Source organism: Ovis canadensis, chromosome 8 (assembly GCF_042477335.2).
Source record: "Ovis canadensis isolate MfBH-ARS-UI-01 breed Bighorn chromosome 8, ARS-UI_OviCan_v2, whole genome shotgun sequence".
In the NCBI taxonomy this organism is placed as follows: Eukaryota; Metazoa; Chordata; class Mammalia; order Artiodactyla; family Bovidae; genus Ovis; species Ovis canadensis.
Genome location: NC_091252.1, coordinates 31287958 through 31307793, shown reverse-complemented (window position 1 = coordinate 31307793; position 19836 = coordinate 31287958). Strand labels below are relative to the sequence as shown.

At 39.3% G+C, this 19836-nt stretch overlaps 1 protein-coding gene across 2 annotated transcripts in view; it reads right to left on the bottom strand.

Annotated features, from left to right (window-relative positions):
• Nucleotides 1-16434, bottom strand: part of ROS1 (ROS proto-oncogene 1, receptor tyrosine kinase) — a 126501-nt gene extending 110067 nt beyond the window's left edge. For both annotated transcript variants that reach the window (XM_069599148.1, XM_069599149.1), the window contains exons 1-2: nucleotides 15955-16434; nucleotides 1856-1900 (exon numbers count right to left, since the gene is read on the bottom strand). In XM_069599148.1, the coding sequence (XP_069455249.1) occupies nucleotides 1856-1900; nucleotides 15955-16077 (168 nt within the window). In that variant the 5' untranslated portion in view covers nucleotides 16078-16434. The remainder of the gene's footprint in view (nucleotides 1-1855; nucleotides 1901-15954) is intronic.
• Nucleotides 16435-19836: the final 3402 nt, after the last annotated feature.

Sequence of the window (19836 nt, the reverse complement as noted above, 5' to 3'; positions counted from 1 at the left end):
TCCCTCAGTTCCTTCTGCTCTGCCATCTCCTTTTTCTCTCCTTCTTCCTTTCGTGTCTATGTCCTATCCTCAACTCTTTCTCTTTTCACTCTTCAGGTTCTCCAAGACTGAGCTCATCTCCCTTGTCAGTATCAACCATCCGAATTTGAACTTCCCTTCCTGAGCGCCAGACCCAGATTTCAACTGTTTGTTAAATAGCTCCATTTGAGTCCTGACAAACACCCTCAGGTACTGGAGTGAGTTGCCGTTTCCTCCTGCAGGGGATCTTCTCTACCCCAGGACCGAACTCATGTCTCTTACATCTCCTGCATTGGCAAGCAGGTTCTTCACCCCTAGGGCCACCTGGGAAGCCCCAAATTCCGCATATGAAACATCAAATTCCTCCCTTTGTACCCTCGAATTTGCTCTCTCTCCTGTTTGCTATTAATACGCTTCAGTCTTCTGAGCTGCCTGAGCCAGGAGTCAGGGCACCTTCTCCTTCTTTCACTGCCTTCCCACCCCATCCTCACGGACAATCCATCACCAGGTTCTACGGACTCACTTCTTTGTTGCCTGCACTCTGTCTTGGTTCCTTGCTCACTCATGTCCTTGTTTTTCTGGGGCCACCACCACTTGCAAACAGCTTCATGGGGGACAACAAAACCTAATCATATCCTTATCCTATCTAAAACCCTGTGTGTCATTGAAACCAAATATTCCCAACATGGTATACCGAGCTCTCCACCATCTGGCCCCACCTAGCTTGTCAGCCCAGTCTTCTACTTCCTGTCTCTGCACACACACACTCCCCCAAGCAAGCTGAAGTACCCCTCCTTTTCTGCACAACTCAGCTGTCTCAAACTTCTGGGTCTGGATACAAAGGGCTCCCTCTGATTAGTGTACCTTTCCCCTCTAGTCCTTCTAGAAAACTCTTCGTTTTTCTAGTTTTAGCCATGCAAGACCTGCAGGCAAGCAAGCTGCTTCTCCTCCTGAGTATTCTTCTTTCTCCTCCCACCCACCGCTATTCTGACTCTCACAATGCTGTCTGGCTATGATTTTAGGTACACGTCTGTCTCTCTTACAAGACTGTGAGTCCTTTGGAACAGAGACCCTATTTTACTCATTCTTAAGTCTCTACTACCCAGCACAGTGCCTGGTTTATACCTATACTTGGAGTCACCAAACACGTGTTGTGTAAATGGATACAGGTGCAGGAAAGAAAGAAGACTATAAATGTAACTGATAGAGGAAAGAGCAGACACTGTCTAATCCAACCCTCTCAGAACACCTGTATTTTAGTAGTTTTAACTACATCTCAGAAATTTTAAGTAATTTGGCCAAAGCCACATTCATCGGAAGGACTGGTGCTAAAGCTGAAGCTCCAATATTTTGGCTGCTTCATGCAAACAACTGACTCATTAGAAAAGACCCTGATGCTGGGAAAGATTGAAGGCAGGAGAAGGGGACCACAGAGGGTGAGATGGTTGGATGGCATCGCTGACTTGACGGACATGAGTTTGAGCAAGCTCTGGGAGTTGGTGATGGACAAGGAAGCCTGGCTTTCTGCAGTCCATGGGGTCTCACAGAGTCAGACAGGATGAGCAACTGAACTGAACTGAACACAGCTAGGTATAATCAAAATCATGGTCTTGGCTTAGTCCTATGTTCTTTCCACTTCAACGCACTGTGCCTGAACTCATGTTTGAATAATCTGTGATGCAGACTTCTGTCTATTTTCCATCCAGCTTCCTCCATCGGGCACAATTAAATGAGCTTTTACTTAGGAATTATTATTACGGTAATCAAACCTGACTTTTGTCCCTTTTTTATCAATGCAAACACTGTAAAATCCCAGGCAGTGGAAGCAATTACTCACCGGTTCACTCAGATTGTGAGGCGTGCCAACATCAAGCTGTCTGCCCTGAAATGAAGAAAGAGGGACGGTGTAACTACCACAACATTAAAAAAAAGAAAAAAAGAGCTTCCTTTTTTTGCCTCTCCAGTGTTTTCTAAATGTAAATTAAGGAGCCAAATGTTTTAAAGTCATTAAATCAGTCATAAAACCAGACAAGATGCCTCTGCAAGTTAACAGGAATACCTTGGAGACCCCACGAGTTTGGTTCCAGACTACTGAAATAAAGGAAATCAGCAAATCTGGGGGCTTCCCAGTGCATGTACAAGTATGTTCACACTATACTATAATCTATTAAGTGTACAATAGCACTGTTTTTTAAAAAGTACATGCTTTAATTTAAGATGTTTTATTGCTAATAAATGCTAACCATCATGAAACAATACAAGGTTATCACAAATCTTCAATTTGTAAAAAACCACAATATATGAAGAGTGCAGTAAAACAAAGTGTGCCTGGATAAGATGCAATGCCTAAGGATTCTGCAGAAATGATAAAAGTGGGAGTCAGGATGTAGCCAAAAAAAGTGGTTAAGAACAATTAAATAAGTATTAAATAAGCCTGTGACATTAGCCAATCAAGGACTCCCAGACTAGAGATGAACTACATTTGCATTTTTCATTTTTTTAAAGAGACTAAAACAACAATTGACTGCATTTAATTAATATTATATAACAAACCATACAAAAAATGCATTCATCTTCTAACCTAAATCTGTATACGTTTTTGTTCATGACACACAAGGTGAATGTGTGAATAACAGCTGCCCTAGGCAAGATTTTTTCAAGGTGTATTTCTTCCTCGTGTTTCTATGCTTATTATTTTGGATTTGTTTTTATAATGTGAAAAGCTATTTTCCTCCATCCAAGAAAGTACTTCCTATATAAATATCATTAGTGCCCTTAGATCCAGAATTTAAAAATGGAAAAATAAAATCATAAGCTAAGCAGACTATTTGACCAGGAGGTTAATAACCTGAAGCCCAGAAACAACTTGATTTTGTTCCTCATAAAGTCTCATGTACTAATATGAACAGTGTTTCTCAGTTCTCATGGCTATGCAATGTGTGTGTCTAGGCATGCATGCTCAGTCATGTCTGACTCTTTGCGACCCCACAGACTATAGCCTGCTGGGCTCCTCTGTCCATGGGATTCTCCAGGCAAGAATACTGGAATGGGTTGCCATTTCCTTCTCCAGGGCATCTTCTGAACCCAGGGATCACACCCACGTCTTTTGCATCTCCTGCATTAGCAGGCAGGTGCTTTACCAGCTGAGCCATTGGGCTATGCAATATTTGAGGTTTATATGACTAGTCACTCTCCAACTCTTTAGCAAAGGGATTTTCAGAAGTTCTGGAAACAAAGGAGCTAATGGAATGGCATTACCACTAAAAGATTTATGCTAACCAGGTGTTTGGGTTGCTTGAAAAGTATAGCATTTAACATACAATATTTCTGTTGTAAATACTATACCACCAGAAGACAGATTAAACAGTTTTGTATAAAGCCATGGTGTAAAAATTAGTGTTTGTGTGCAAAGTCACTTCAGTCATACTGGGCTGTTTGTGACCCTATGGACCATATCCTGTCAAGCTCCTCTGTCCATGGGATTTTCCAGGCAAAAATACTGGAGTGGGTGACCATTTCCTTCTCCAGGGAATCTTCCTGACCCAGGGATCGAACCCACAGCTCTTAAGTCTCCTGTATTGGCAGGTGGGTTCTTTATCACTAGTGCTGCCTGGGAAGCCCTGGAAGCTCCCCAAAATAGGGATAATGAAAAAACACTGTATTCCACTTTACTTGAGTAAATTGCCAAGCACATGACTTGGAGAATGCCACAATGCCCTTATAACACAAGTCACTTAAATTGTCTTATACAGAGACAAAGGTGGTATCAGGAAACCTAAGTGTAGAGTATGCATGCCGGAAATAGATTAATGACTGTGCTAATCAGATACACAATTATATGTGTCATGCAAAACCTCAAAGCACCCCAAGGTTTCGGAGGCCTATTCCATCATCACCTTGGGGTCCTTTGAATGATTTTTCCCACATGACACATATAACCATAGTTCTAAATGGGGAAAGGAGTACATCAAGGCTGTATGTTGTCACCCAGTTTATTTAACTTATGCAGAGTTTATCATGCAAAATGCCAGGCTGGATGAAGCATAAGCTGGAGTCAAGATTGCTGGGAGAAATATCAATAACCTCAGATATGCAGATGACACCACCTTTAAGGCAGAAAATGAAGAGGAACTAAAGAGCCTCTTGATGAAGGTGAAAGAGGAGAGTGAAAAAGCTGGCTTAAAATTCAACGTTCAAAAAATGAAGATAATAGCATCCAGTCCTACTACTTCATGGCAAATAGATGGGGAAACAATGGAAACAGTGACAAACTTTATTTTCTTGGGATCCAAAATCAGTGCTAATGGTGACTACAGCCATGAAATTAAAACACACTTGCTCCTTGGAAGAAAAGCTGTGACTAACCTAGGCTGCTAAGTCGCTTCAGTCGTGTCCAACTCTGTGCGACCCCATAGACGGGAACCCACCAGGCTCCCCCATCCCTGGGATTCTCCAGGCAAGAACACTGGAGTGGGTTGCCATTTCCTTCTCCAATGCATGAAAATGAAAAGTGAAAGGGAAGTCGCTCAGTTGTGTCCGACTCTTAGCTACCCCATGGACTGCAGCCTACCAGGCTCCTCTATCCATGGGATTTTCCAGGCAAGAGTACTGGAATGGGGTGCCATTGCCTTCTCTGATGACCAACTTAGACAGCATGTTAAAAAGCAGAGACATTACTTTGCCAACAAAGGTCCATATAGTCAAAGTTATAGTTTTTCTAGCAGTCACATATAGATGTGAGAGTTGGACCCTAAAGAAAGCTGAATGCTAAAGAATTGATGCTTTTAAACTGTGGTGTTGGAAAAGACTCTTGAGACTCCCTTGGACTGCAAAGAAATCAATTCAGTCAATCCTAAAGGAAATCAGTCCTGAATATTCATTGGAAGGACTGATGCTGAAGCTGAAACTCCAATACTTTGGCCACCTGATGTGAAGAACTGACTCATTTGAAAAGACCCTGATGCTGGGAAAGACTGATGGCAGGAGGAGAAGGGGACGACAGAGAATGAGATGGTTGGATGGCATCACTGGCTCAATGGACTTGAGTTTGAGCAACCTCCTGGAGTTGGCAAAGGACAGGAAAGCCTGCAGTGCTACAGTCCATGGGGTCCAAAGAATCAGACACAACTGAGCAACTGAACAACAACAGCATATAATCCATGTGTGATTAGCATAGTGATTAGCATAATCATTAATCTGTGGCTTATACCATCATGGGGCTTCCCAGGTGGCTCAGTGGTAAAGAATCTGCCTGCTAATGCAGGAGATGCAAGAGACATGGATTCGATCTCTGGGTCAGGAAGATCCTCCACAGTAGGACCTGGCAACTCTCTCCAGTATACTTGCCTGGAAAATTCCATGGAGAGAGGAGCCTGGCCGGCTACAGTGCATGGGGTCACAAAGAGTCAGACAAGACTAAGGGACTAAGCAGGCACGTACACACACACAATTATACTCAGAGACTTTGTCTGAATAATGAGCTTAACCTGTTAATTGCTAAAAATCCTGCCTGTTTGGGAAAATTATGGTTTGTCAGGTTTATAGTCTTGAGCTTTTTTAATGCAAACTAACCGCTAGAAATGGGGGTTGGGGGAAGTTTTTCATGAAATGAGCATTATAGGAACTAACTTCTGGGTCAAAAACTACAATGATTCACAAGTGGGATTTCCTGGGGTTTCGTAACTTTTCCATGAAGGGATTTACATATGTCCAGAAGAAGCCACTGCTGAAACTGGTTTTTCCCCCCTTGGGGCAGAGGGACAGGGAGCAGTGGTTAGGGGCTAGGCTGTGCTGTTTTCACTAAGCAGTGAAGTGACTGTATCTGTTCTTGGTTACAGAGCCATTGTGCTTTTTGTTTACTAGGTCAACATATTGTCACGTTAACTTGCATCTCAGCCGATCACGAAAGTTGCCTCACAGAAGGTTTTAATCAAAGCGGCCAAACCAACAAAATAGGACATCCTGTTTCAAATTACACTCTCAACCTCATTTTGAACTGTTGCTTTTTCAGAGATTTGGCAAATTTCATGATAAGCCACTTAGCAAAGTGTTCACATTTGATGAAACAATTTTTATATAAACATAATTTTCTGCCACCCAGTCCTTTAAAATGTCAACTATCCATGGTTAAATGAAGAGCAGAGCTACATTTTCAATTAGTTGCATGAAGACGTAAGGCACAGTCTAAAATTGTGCTCCTATTTAAAAGATTTCTCTACTCATATCTCTATAACTTGGATGCCAATCTTAAAAAAAAATTAAACATTTTTTCCATCTTTCTCAGCTTCTCGTAAACATAAGAGCCATCAACCTTGTTTAGTATATAAGCTTTTGAGTATCTGTACCCATCTTCCTTTCGCATTGCTTAAATCTCACAGACAAAACAACTTGTACGTGACTACTAGAGCCTGTTACTGTAAAATGAAACAGAATACCACCCATTGTCGTCAAGAGTTATTAGATTCCCACCAGACTCCCCTGGGACTCCGCCCTTCTGCTGTAGAGGGCATGGGTTCAATCCCTGGTGTGGGAACTAAGATCCCGCATGCTGGGCAAAAAGAATTATTAGATTCCCATCTGGATTTCCCATGAATCATCAAGTTAGCATATAATCACAACCCAGAAATTTCTAAATTGTTTGCAAGTAGTACAATAGGTCAAGCTTGGTGCAGGTTTAACAGTATTTTGATTGAAGACCATCCTATTTTCATTTATATAGTCATGGCTTCAACATTTTTTGCTGATGGTTCATTGAAGCCCAGGGTTCTTTTCTTAAAACAAACAAAAACTAAAGTCTCATTTGTCTCACAGATAGATACGAGATTGATATTCATTCTTAAAAGCCCAGTTTGCAAACACATTCGAGACTTTACACAGAGGCACTGTGTCTGCATAAATGTGTGCAAGCAAGCGCAACAGCTGCTACCTGACAAATTAGGGGTCAGATCTTCTAACCTCAGGGCACATGGCTTTTTTTTTTAAAAGCAGTCTTATTAAGAGCAAAGCAAAATATACAAATTCAGAATATTGCATACAGTGAAACAGCAGATTCCTCTGTTTATTTCTCACATTTTCACAAATGTTAAGATCTTTTTTTTGACTGAAGGAAAATAAATGGAAACTAAGAAGGAAGAGTCTGTATATTGTTCATCCTCTCTCTAGTCATTTTTGAGCAGAGTCCTTCTTGAGAAGAAAGGCTTACAAAAGATGGCAATGCTGAGTCTATGATAACCTGGTATGCACCCAAATAACCTTACATAGGTATGATATCATTGTCAACCCGCCCTACTCATTGACTTAGAATTATAGGCAGAGGAGAACTAAGTGAATATTTTTAGTAACTCTAACTGGCACTAACCAGCACCAGCCTGTGCTCAGCCGTGTCCGACTCTTTAGGACTCTATGGACTGTAGCCCGCCAGACTCCTCTGTCCACGGGCTTTTCCAGGCAAGAATACTGGAGTGGATAGCCATTTCCTCCTCCAGGGGATCTTCCTGACCCAAGAATGGAACCAGTGCTTCCTGTGACTCCTGCCTTGGCAGGCAAATTATTTTCCCAATGAGTCACTTAGAAGGTCCAGTACTGGCCAGAACCTCTCCTCAAAAGTTGCTGAATCTGAGCCATTGAATTGGAGAGGTGATTAGTTTAGCAAGGAGCACACCATCTGTCCTGGGGTGACCCAGCACTACAAGCAAGATACGTTTCAAGAGACAACAGAAAATCTAAAAGGGCTTGGAAGGTGGCTTAAGCATCTGTTGTGGCCTTTGGAAGAGCCTGTGCTTTTCAGAAGATAGCAAAAAGATGACCATCACTGGAGCCTTCTCTTTCCATTCCATGTAAGCACCATCCACTTTGCTGCTCACTCTCTCCAGCCTCTAGAACAATGCCAAAAGGATAATGGTGTTCCATAACTATATGCTGAAGGAATAAATCCAAGAATTCAAGATGGCCTACTATTCAGGAAGGGTCCAGAAGTGCCTTGGAAGCATCACCCAGTAGCCTAAGATCATGAGGGATTACTCTCATTTCTTGAGAAGTAATCAGACATAGGAACCAAAGGACAAATGTTGACTTCTTTTCCTTTCATTTGGTGTGTGAATAAAGATTCCTTTGATCTCCATTCCCTAACCATTTATATTTTTAGAGAAAGGAGAAGAAAGCTTAATATTTTTTGTTTTTAGATAATTAAGTACATAGAGAGTAAGAACTGTATCTTTTAGGTTAATTGTGCAACAAAATGCTTCATAGTTCTTTGTGTTCATAATTTTGTTCAAAATGAAGCTTTTGATTCCCCCGTATGTGATTGAAACACAATCAAATACAATGACATGTAAGACGGCGAATTTGCAATTGAATTTTTTCCTATCCCTTCAAAAATCAATGTTAGCTCATAAAAGCAAAAGAGTGAATACCTGGGTAGTTTTTAAATAATGAAACAACAGAGACATTTCTTGGTGACCTTTAAGTCACACCATAATAGTACTGAGTTTTTCTGTTGGCAGCTCTCAAAATTAAGTTTAATAAACCGAATGGCGTGCCCATCGAACAGTCTTAGGCAAGGTAGCCTCATGAGTCAGGTCTAGGAGGTTCAGAGGAAGATGATTTTGTCAACACTCTTCCCTAATTTCCAACATCCTCTCCATCCCCCTCCTCCCCATAATCATAGCTAACATTAGTGAGTGAGTCTCAAGTTCCAGGCACTCTTCTTGGTGTTCTACACTGAATCTCATTCAACGTCCCAACAACCCTATTCGGGAGATACTTTCATTAACTTCATTTTGCGGCTGAGAGACAGGGAGGTCTAGTAAGTTGTCCAAGAGTTAGGATTTTAATGGGGCTCTAGTTGCCTCCAGAGCCTGTGCCCTTAACCAAAGCACAGATGCCGCCTCTAATCTGTCCCGAATTCCTCACATTGGAGTGAGAGTTCTCATTTACCTGAGCTCACCTCTTCCAATTACCTGCTTGAAAGACACTGTCCCAGTCCCAGAAACTTAGATCCTCAACCCAACTCCTACTTCTTGGCACAAGCGTCCCTATATTGCCCACCTCAGGCAGAACTAACTTCACTCTTTACTTCCTATTATTAGTGAAACAGAGCAGAATGATCTGCATTTTAATCCCACATATGATATTTGCTCCTGATGTAATCATTTTAAAAGCTAGTTGTGTTGTTTAAACTTCGTATTCTCATCTGAAACATAAGTAGGAGAATAATTAGTGCTTAAAGTTCTGTGGGGCTTCCCTGGTGGCTCAGAGGTTAACGCGTCTGCCTGCAATGCGGGAGACCTGGGTTCGATCCCTGGGTTGGGAAGATCCCCTGGAGAAGGAAATGGCAACCCACTCCAGTATTCTTGCCTGGAGAATCCCATGGACAGAGGAGCCTGGTGGGCTACAGTCCACGGGGTCGCAAAGAGTCGGACATGACTGAGCGACTTCACTCACTCAGTCAAAGTTCTGTGAAGATTAAATTAAATTATATATTCATTATTATAGTACACTGCCAGGCACTTAGAAATCTATTATTAATATTATGTGCAAATTTGCTATAAACAGCCTTTTGCAGACATATCATTCAGTTCAGTTCAGTTCAGTTCAGTTTAGTTCAGTCACTCAGTCGTGTCCGACTCTTTGTGACACCGTGAATCGCAGCACACCAGGCCTCCCTGTCCATCACCATCTCCTGGAGTTCACTCAGACTCACATCCGAGTCTGTGATGCCATCCAGCCATCTCACCCTCGGTCGTCCCCTTTTCCTCCTGCCCACAATCCCTCCCAGCATCAGAGTCTTTTCCAATGAGTCAACTCTTCCCATGAGGTGGCCAAAGTACTGGAGTTTCAGCTTTAGCATCATTCCTTCCAAAGAAATCCCAGGGCTGATCTCCTTCAGAATACATTGGTTGGATCTCTTTGCAGTCCGAGAGACTCTCAAGAGTCTTCTCCAACACCACAGTTCAAAAGCATCAATTCTTCAGCGCTCAGCCTTCTTAGCAGTCCAACTCTCGCATCCATACATGACCACTGGAAAAAAACCATAGCCTTGACTAGATGGACTTTGTTGGCAAAGTCATGCCTCTGCTTTTGAATATGCTATCTAGGTTGGTCATAACTTTTCTTCCAAGGAGTAAGCGTCTTTTAATTTCATGGCTGTAATCACCATCTGCAGTGATTTTGGAGCCCAAAACATAAAGTCTGACACTGTTTCCACTGTTTCCCCATCTATTTCCCATGAAGTGATGGGACCAGATGCCGTGATCTTCGTTTTCTGAATGTTGAGCTTTAAGCCCACTTTTTCACTCTCCACTTTCACTTTCATCAAGAGGCTCTTTATTTCTTCATTTTCTGCCTTAAGGGTAGTGTCATCTGCATATTTGAGGTTATTGATATTTCTCCTGGCAATGTTCAATGAAGCTTGTGCTTCTTCCAGCCCAGAGTTTCTCATGATGTACTCTACATATAAGTTAAATAAACAAGGTGACAATATACAGCCTTGACGTACTCCTTTTCTTATTTGGAACCAGTCTGTTGTTCCATGTCCAGTTCTAACTGTTGCTTCCTGACCTGCATATAAAGAGGCAGTTCAGGTGGTCTGGTATTCCCATCTCTTGAAGAATTTTCCCCAGTTTATTGTGATCCACACAGTCAAAGACTTTGGCATAGTCAATAAAGCAGAAATAGATGTTTTTCTGGAACTCTCTTGCTTTTTCCATGATCCAGCAGATGTTGGCAATTTAATCTCTGGTTCCTCTGTCTTTTCTAAAACCAGCTTGAACATCTGGAAGTTCACGGTTCACGTATTGCCGAAGCCTGGCTTGGAGACTTTTGAGAATTACTTTGCTAGCGTGTGAGATGAGTGCAATTGTGTGGTAGTTTGAGCATTCTTTGGCATTGCCTTTCTTTGGGATTGGAATGAAAACTGACCTTTTCCAGTCCTGTGGCCACTGCTGAGTTTTCCACATTTGCCAGCATATTGAGTGCAGCACTTTCACAGCATCATCTTTCAGGATTTGAAATAGACCTACTGGAATTCCATCACCTCCACTAGCTTTGTTCGTAGTGATGCTTTCTAAGGCCCACTTGACTTCACATTCCAGGATATCTGGCTGTAGGTGAGTGATCATACTGTCATGATTATCTGGGTCATGAAGATCTTTTTTGTACAGTTCTTCTGTATATTCTTGCCACCTCTTCTTAATATATTCTGCATCCGTTAGGTCCATACCATTTCTGTCCTTTATCGAGCCCATTTTTGCATGAAATGTTCCCTCGGTAGTGATGAAATAATCTCTTCAGATAAATTTCTTCATGTTCAGGGTTAAAAGTATGCATTCTCTTTTAATTTTGGTATTTATTTACCCAGTATTTTCTAGAATGCTATCAAGTTACATCCTAATGAAAAGCACATGGAAGTTCCAGCTTATCCAAACTTGGCCAATTATAAGATGTCTTTATCTCTGCCAATCTGATAGAATAAAGACTGATAATTCACTTTTCCTATGCAATTCTTTTTTTTTTTAACTTTACAATATTGTATTGGTTTTGCCATACATCAACATGAATCCACCACGGGTTTTCCTGTGCAATTCTATGTTGCTGTGAGGTTGAACATCTATCACATTTTTTAGTCATTAATGCTTCTTTATTAAAAAAGCAGGCCTTCTTGTTCTGAACAATATTTAAATACTCTCCTAAGAGTTGGTAAAATTGTGTTTATCATATGTAAAACTTTTTCCATTCTTTGGCTTTGTTTTTATTGTTTTCTCTTTATTGTCATATATTTAATTTCTAAGCAGTTAAATTTATTAATAGTTTCTTTTAGTGAATCTAGGTTTTTGAAACCAACTTCTTTCCCACTCCAAGATTATACAAATAGTCTTCCCTAACGTAACAAAATATTTTATAGGATGAGGTCTTGTTCTGTTTTTGTTGTCTGTTTGTATTTAAATTATATATATTATTTTAATCTGGTAGTAATATGTTAATAGGAGTTGAAATTTTTTTGAATCTTTTTTTTTCACTTTTCTTTTCAAAGAAAGGAGTACTTTATTTTTTACTTTATTTTGTTTAGATTAGCTTAAGGTGTATGACAGAACTGAGTTTAAGGTACAGAGATTTCCCATCAGCTCCCTGCTCCCACACATGCATAGCTTCTCCCATTATCAACACCATTCACCAGAATAGCACATTTTTAGTAAGCACGAGCCTACAGTGGGATAATCACAACCGCCCAAAGTCCACAATTTACCTTAGGGTTCAGTCTTGGTATTTGGACAAAAGTATAATAATATAATACCATACAGAGTACTTTCACTGCTGTGACAATCCTCTGTGTTCTGCCCATCCATCTCCCCACAGCCCAACGCCATCGCTCTGAACCACGGACCTTTCCGGTATCCCTGCAGCTCTGCCCTCTCCAGAACATCATACAGCTGGAGTCACACAGCCTTTTCAGGTTGCTTCTTCCACTTAGTAACAGGCATTTAGGCTTCCTCCATGTCTTTCACGGCTTGATAGCTCATTTCTTTTTATCATAGTTTTGAACAATATTTCCTTACCTGAACTGTCAGTTTACTGATTCTTTCACCTACTGAGGGAAGGAATTACTTTTCATTCTAAATGGATAGCCTCACTTTGGTTTGAATTTTCATCTTTATCATAGTCCACACTCCCTTATGTACATAGTATAATTTCTGGAGCATATTCTGTTTTACTGGCTTGCCTATTCCTGTATTGGTACATATTGTACTATTTTCTGGATATTTTATGGAATTTTGGAATTATGATTTGGTGGCACTGGTGGTAAAGAACCCACTTGTCAATGCAGGAGACATAAGAGATGCAGGTTGGATCCCTGGGTTGGAAAGATCCCCTGGAGGAGGACATGGCAACCCACTCTAGCATCTTGCCTGGAGAATCCCCATGGACAGGGCAGCCTGGAGGGCTACAGTCCATAGGATCACAAAGAGTTGGACACAACTGAAGCAACTTAGCATGTGTGTTATAAAGTTGTATATTGATATATAAGAAAGGTATTGTATGTATGTATATATATATATATATATATATATATATATATATATACTTTTTTAAACAGGACAACCATCTGAATCTTATTATTTCTGACAATCTTATTGAATTGACTTGAGGCTTCTAAAAGAGTACTTCTAAGCACTAGGTCCTCAACTGTTGGGATTTGTTACTTAAAAAGAAAAAGTTTTATTGCCCAAGAAGATCACAAAGTCATGAATAAACAAAGCCATCAATATGAGGTTGTATCCTGTTGAATCTACAATAAGAGGGTATGGGCAAAAAGCATTTCCATAAATTATTTGGCCATGAATCTCTCTTTTTTTTTTTTCATAAAGGATCTCACAGTGCTAGTGTTCTGAAAAATAATTATTTTTTTGCTCTCTGCAGCACATGGCATATGCAATCTTAAAATAGCAGGTCAGTTAATACACTCAACTAAAACATACAGATTCCTCCATTAGTGTAAAGCCCACGCTCAAATAGAGAACTATGACTTGTGTATTTGGGGACAGCAGTTTTAACATTCCTTTCTACAAGACACTTCTGTTTCTCTTTAAAAGGCAAAGATGCCTCAATATCAAGAATCACCCAGTGAGAATGATAATATAATATACATCTAATTTGAGTCTCAGGGCTTCCGAGGTGGTTCAGTGGTAAATAATCTGCCCGCCAATACAAAAGATGCAGGGACACAGTTTTGATCCCTGGGTAGGGAAGATTGCTGGAGGAGGAGATGGCAACCCACTCCAGTATGCTTGCCTGGGAAATTCCAGAGGAGCCTGGCAGGTTACAATCCATGGGCCCCAAGAGACAGATGCAACTGAGTGACTGAATATACACAGAGTATCAGTAGGCAAAAAAAGGATATAGAAGAGGCAACCTTTTGAGAAATAATGACTAATAATTTTCTAAAAATGTTGAGATACATGAATTGGCAGTTATGGTAAGTATGTTATATGTTATTTACCAAGCATGATAACAAAAAATTAATTAACACAAAGAACTACCCAATAAAATCAAAGATGGCCCGCATAGCAAAGTCCAAGCTAAAAACAGTAGCATAGAAAAAAAAAAATTCAAACAGTGCAATAAACTCCAGCACTTTTCATATCGTTCCTCTGATCTGTGGCTCTGTTCATTGTTCTTTCACCTAGCTTTTGTCTCCCCTGCCCTGATGTGGGAGGAACAGATGGAGAACATGATTACAATCACTAGTCAAACTGGCAGACCATGTCTTCTGCAGTCGCCACCATATCAGCTGTGCCTTTCTCTGTAGGAGGTGAACGGAAGGCAACTCAGCAAAGGAACAGACTGTCTACTCCTTCTGCCAAACCCTGAAATCAAGGAGCCCACACACAAAAATAAGATAAGACTAAGTTTAGCTAAAAATTAAAATGGAGACTCCAATAATAGAAACAGCCAACATCAGTGTTGATAGTTGGGAAATTAATAAACAAAGTATAGTGGCACATTCATATGATGGAATATTTAAAATATATTAAGGACTGTATTTCCATAAAAACATCAAACATTCAAACAGTGCAATAAACTGTTTTCCTGTGTACAGGAAAATCCACAAAGTAATGTTCAATGAAAGATCTGGGTGCACAGTGTGTGAAAAATTATATACATACTTGAGGAAAAAAATCACTGAAAGAAAATACAATTATAAGTCAATCGTTGTGGAATTACAGGATTTTTTCTTTTATTCTTCTCTATCATAAACATTTTACAATGAACATGTATTGTTTTTATAATCAGAGAAAAAAATTTAATAAAAAAGAAAATATTTAATAGTCCCAGTTTTCCATTTTTAAGTTTGGATATTTAAGTTTATAAAAACCTTAAAGCACATATTTCTACATTCGTGGTAGTGACATCTTCAGCAAAGAATTTTATAAAATACCTACCATATTTTTATTATTTTTTTTGAACCATATTTTTTAAAAGTGCTGAAACAATAGTAAGCTTAAGCAGTGTTTAAAATGATAGTTTAAATTAAACCGAGAGTATAACACAAATGCCTTTCCTTTTTCACTCTACCGCAGACTTCTATCTCTAATACTTTAGCCTAATAATGAATAGTATTTGGTATTTTTCTATTTTAAAGATATGACTGTAAGTATTGTCACATTGTCTTTAGATAAGGAGAGTACATCTTTCCCTGACTAGAATGTATTTGGCTTTTAAAGTTGATTCAGTGACTGTTTTAAGCACAAATAAGTCACAATAACTCTAAAGATGTGAAACACTATTTAGGAGGAATGACACCCAGAAATGAGAACACAATTATAAATGTCCAGAAAAACTCACCAAAAATATTATAAATGCACAGATAGGAATTTACAAACAATTCTGTCATTTAATAATGATAATCACATATAAGTATATAATACATAAAATAACATGTAAATATATAATGATTAATAATGAGATAAGTGTTATACATGGCATCCACATCTGCTTCCCTCATCATCCCCCTCCCGATATAATCATCTATCCACAATATAAATAGTACTTTTGCCTGCAATGACAAGGCATTGCCCTGTGGCTGAACCTATTTCATGCTTCAAGACAAATATAAATGATTTTGTAATAAATGAATTTAACTGATATTTTTTAAGGTGTGCAAATTGATTTCATTTACACCTCCTTTGCCCGAATCCCATGCCCCCTGTTGCAAAAATAATAATAATCTATGAACAGACAACTTGAAAGAAATGAAGCAGCTCTGCCCTACTTACTATAATCACTAACGTTCCTAACTTATTTTGGAAAAAGACTCTTGCCTTGCCATCATTTCTCATGAGAAAACTTCTCATAAACAGAAAATAATTTAACCAATATAACAAGCTGAATTCTACCTGTTCTGCTTCCTATAAAGACAAATGTTAGACCAGGAAAACTTACCAGGTTAGTTACACATGACTTTAAACAGCTGTTTAAGACTGTACACTGGCCCACAGAAATCCATATGCAGCCAAGAGTAGCAAAACTGACAAGTTTCAGGCTAAGCCAGTGAAGGTTCTTCATCACTTCACTAATGGCGGATGTTCACATGAACTTTCTTCTCATTTTCTCCATTTCCCTATCTGAATTCTTTGGGTTTCATCACTGCAGCTGAAAGAGTGGCGGGTGGACTCTTTGGTCTTGTTCTGATGTGTCGGGATCTCCTTGCCTTTTAAATACTGTTTAGAACTTTGAGTCCTAGATAGTTTGTATCGTTCCCGTAACAGCTATTTCATAAGGAGGCTTCCTTTCACTCCCATAAAGAAAGTCACCCACTGAGTAAAGGTTAGGTCTTAGGAGAGCGCTTCCCAAGGAAAGTAAACAAAGCAGAGAACGCAAATTACATTTCAGCCAGCACGTGACAGGCGCACAGTCTGAGATGGGATCAGACTCAGTGGACCCCCCCACCACTTCACTTCTTTGAGGTTTGTTCAGCTATGCAGGAAACTGGGTTTTAAGCATGTTTAGCAAACAGTAACACTATTCTAATAAAGAATATTAAAAAAAAAAATCAAAGGGCCCAAATCAGATGATGCAGCAGAGAGGAAAAACTTAACCCTTTGAAACCAAACATACACACTTTAAAATGAAAAAGCAAACAAACCTGAAATTAATAAGTACTCTGAGGGTCAGCTAAAGACACAGAAGTTTGTTAGGCACTTTCAGAACTTCACTACATATTAACTAAAACACTGCCTCATCAAGTCTATTGAGACAGAGAACTGAAACTGGCCACCACAGAGACCTAAGATATGTCTGAGGGTAACTGTCTTGAAAAGGAAATATTGTACAAATTTCAATCTGCTCAGCATGGAGATAAAAGTTCAAGCCCGAAACAAAGAATTTGAAAAGTTTGCAACGTACAGAAGTGAGTCATTCTGGATGGCTACTTTTTAGATTGCTGAGGGTTAACTCCTTAAGGCCAGATATTGTCATGCTGGTATTCTTTTTCTCACGACAATCTATAGTTTCAAATCAACTTCCTTGTCTTCTTAAATAAATTATACTGTTGTAACTTACCCTTGTGTTAATGATGTGAAGTTCTCATTGTGAGGAACACCCACCTGAGGGTTTGTTTCGAGCTGAGCATCCTTTAGTAAATGCTAACCAAACTGGTGAACAACATGAAGAAGAATGGTATTGACTCCATATTGACCCCTAAAACCTGGTCACTTGAAAAAATTCCCCACCCTCTGGTTATGTTTTGTTCATGGTCTGCATTTGAAAGAACATAGATCAAAGAATATGCAACTCTCCAATTTCTTGGTCAGAGGATATGGCCATTTTTCTACAAAAGTATGTTTCAATCAGAGAATAAACTATGGAATTTTCTCTTCCCAAAGAAATGTATCTTTTCCTGGTGCCACTAGCCCTTTCTGTCTTATTTGCACAAGTAATATTTGTAACTGTTACTTCACTAAGTGGACCACTAAGTACTTCCTTGAAAACCTAAATATAATCTTTACTCTCACTTAATCTAATTCTTTGGTGTATCCTTTCAGTATCAGGATTTGTGCTTATTCTGATTTGAGGAATTTAACTGGCACATAGATTCACACTTGTGAAAAATGAAGTAAGTTCCAAGATGTTTGTTATAAAATTAATTATATTAGCAAAAGACTTCACCTAAAATTTCAATAATCTAATAGTGGATTAACCATTAATTCACACAACTTGTCCAAGTGATTTCTCCAAATAGACTTCTTTGGACTTCACAGCACAATAGTCACCAAGCAGTTGGGTAGCTTACATGGTGACTTAGAGCTTTGATAAAAGTGTGCCAGTATTAAGTGTATTGACTTTCATGATTCATCTTTAGAAATCATTCAGCTATTTTTTTTTAATGAGGCTATTTTCCCCATTTTATTGGTTACCAGAAAGGCATAAAACTGCCTTGATTCAAGGAAAGGGGAATTAGACCCTACCTTTTGAGATGGGAATGGCAAAATCTTAGAAGAACATGTAGGATGGGAGAGACTATTGCACCATCTTTGGAATAAAATCTGCCACTGTGCAGGCAGTCATGACTGGAATATAGGAGTTTCAATTACCACAGCTTAGTCAACTACTAATACAGTTCAAACTTCAGCTAGCACAATATATTACCTGTGAGTACTGTGCATTAAATATGAAATTCTCTGCTATCTCTGCAGTCCACAAATCAGATGTATATAACAGACGCGCATTAAGATCAGATATCAGTCGTGTCGCTTCTTTCAAAGTTTATCAGTGATTGGCCACTCACTGTATATCTGTTATTCCGTTCTTACACAGACAGCAAAGCAAGCCAGCGTGTTGCCTCCTTGTCTCCCAGTGATAAACCCACATGACATTTTGCAAAATGATGTTTAGAAAAATGGATAATTGAAAAAAGGAATTGGCCGACAAAGATAAAATTGCAGCAGAGAAATAAAAACGGATAAAACTAGAAGTGATATTTGAATCAAATGTAAATGAAGGATTTGATACCAAAAACAAAGGCAACAAAAGCAAAAATAAACAAAGAGAACTTAGAGCAAACTAAGAAGCTTCTGCATAGCTAAGGAACTCATCAACAAAATGAAAAAGCAACCTACAGAATGAGAGAAAATATTTGCAAATCACGTATCTGACAAGAGGTTAATATTTATTTGTAATGTCTGAGTTTTGTACCATGTGTACATATTTTTTTTTCCTTTCTTTTTTTTTTAATTTTTTTTAATTTTTTAAATTTTAAAATCTTTAATTCTTACATGCATTCCCAAACATGAACCCCCCTCCCACCTCCCTCCCCATAACATCTTTCTGGGTCATCCCCATGCACCAGCCCCAAGCATGCTGCATCCTGCGTCAGACATAGACTGGTGATTCGATTCAAATGATAGTATACATGTTAGAATGTCATTCTCCCAAATCATCCCACCCTCTCCCTCTCCCTCTGAGTCCAAAAGTCCGTTATACACATCTGTGTCTCTTTCCCTGTCTTGCATACAGGGTCGTCATTGCCATCTTCCTAAATTCCATATATATGTGTTAGTATACTGTATTGGTGTTTTTCTTTCTGGCTTACTTCACTCTGTATAATCGGCTCCAGTTTCATCCATCTCATCAGAACTGATTCAAATGAATTCTTTTTAACGGCTGAGTAATACTCCATTGTGTATATGTACCACAGCTTTCTTATCCATTCATCTGCTGATGGACATCTAGGTTGTTTCCATGTCCTGGCTATTATAAACAGTGCTGCGATGAACATTGGGGTACATGTGTCTCTTTCTATTCTGGTTTCCTCGGTGTGTATGCCCAGCAGTGGGATTGCTGGGTCATAAGGTAGTTCTATTTGCAATTTTTTAAGGAATCTCCACACTGTTCTCCATAGTGGCTGTACTAGTTTGCATTCCCACCAACAGTGTAGGAGGGTTCCCTTTTCTCCACACCCTCTCCAGCATTTATTGCTTGCAGATTTTTGGATCGCAGCCATTCTGACTGGTGTGAAGTGGTACCTCATTGTGGTTTTGATTTGCATTTCTCTAATAATGAGTGATGTTGAGCATCTTTTCATGTGTTTGTTAGCCATCCGTATGTCTTCTTTGGAGAAATGTCTATTTAGTTCTTTGGCCCATTTTTTGATTGGGTCGTTTATTTTTCTGGAGTTGAGCTGCATAAGTTGCTTGTATATTTTTGAGATTAGTTGTTTGTCATTTGCTATTAGTTGTTGCTTCATTTGCTATTATTTTCTCCCATTCAGAAGGCTGTCTTTTCACCTTGCTTATATTTTCCTTTGTTGTGCAGAAGCTTTTAATT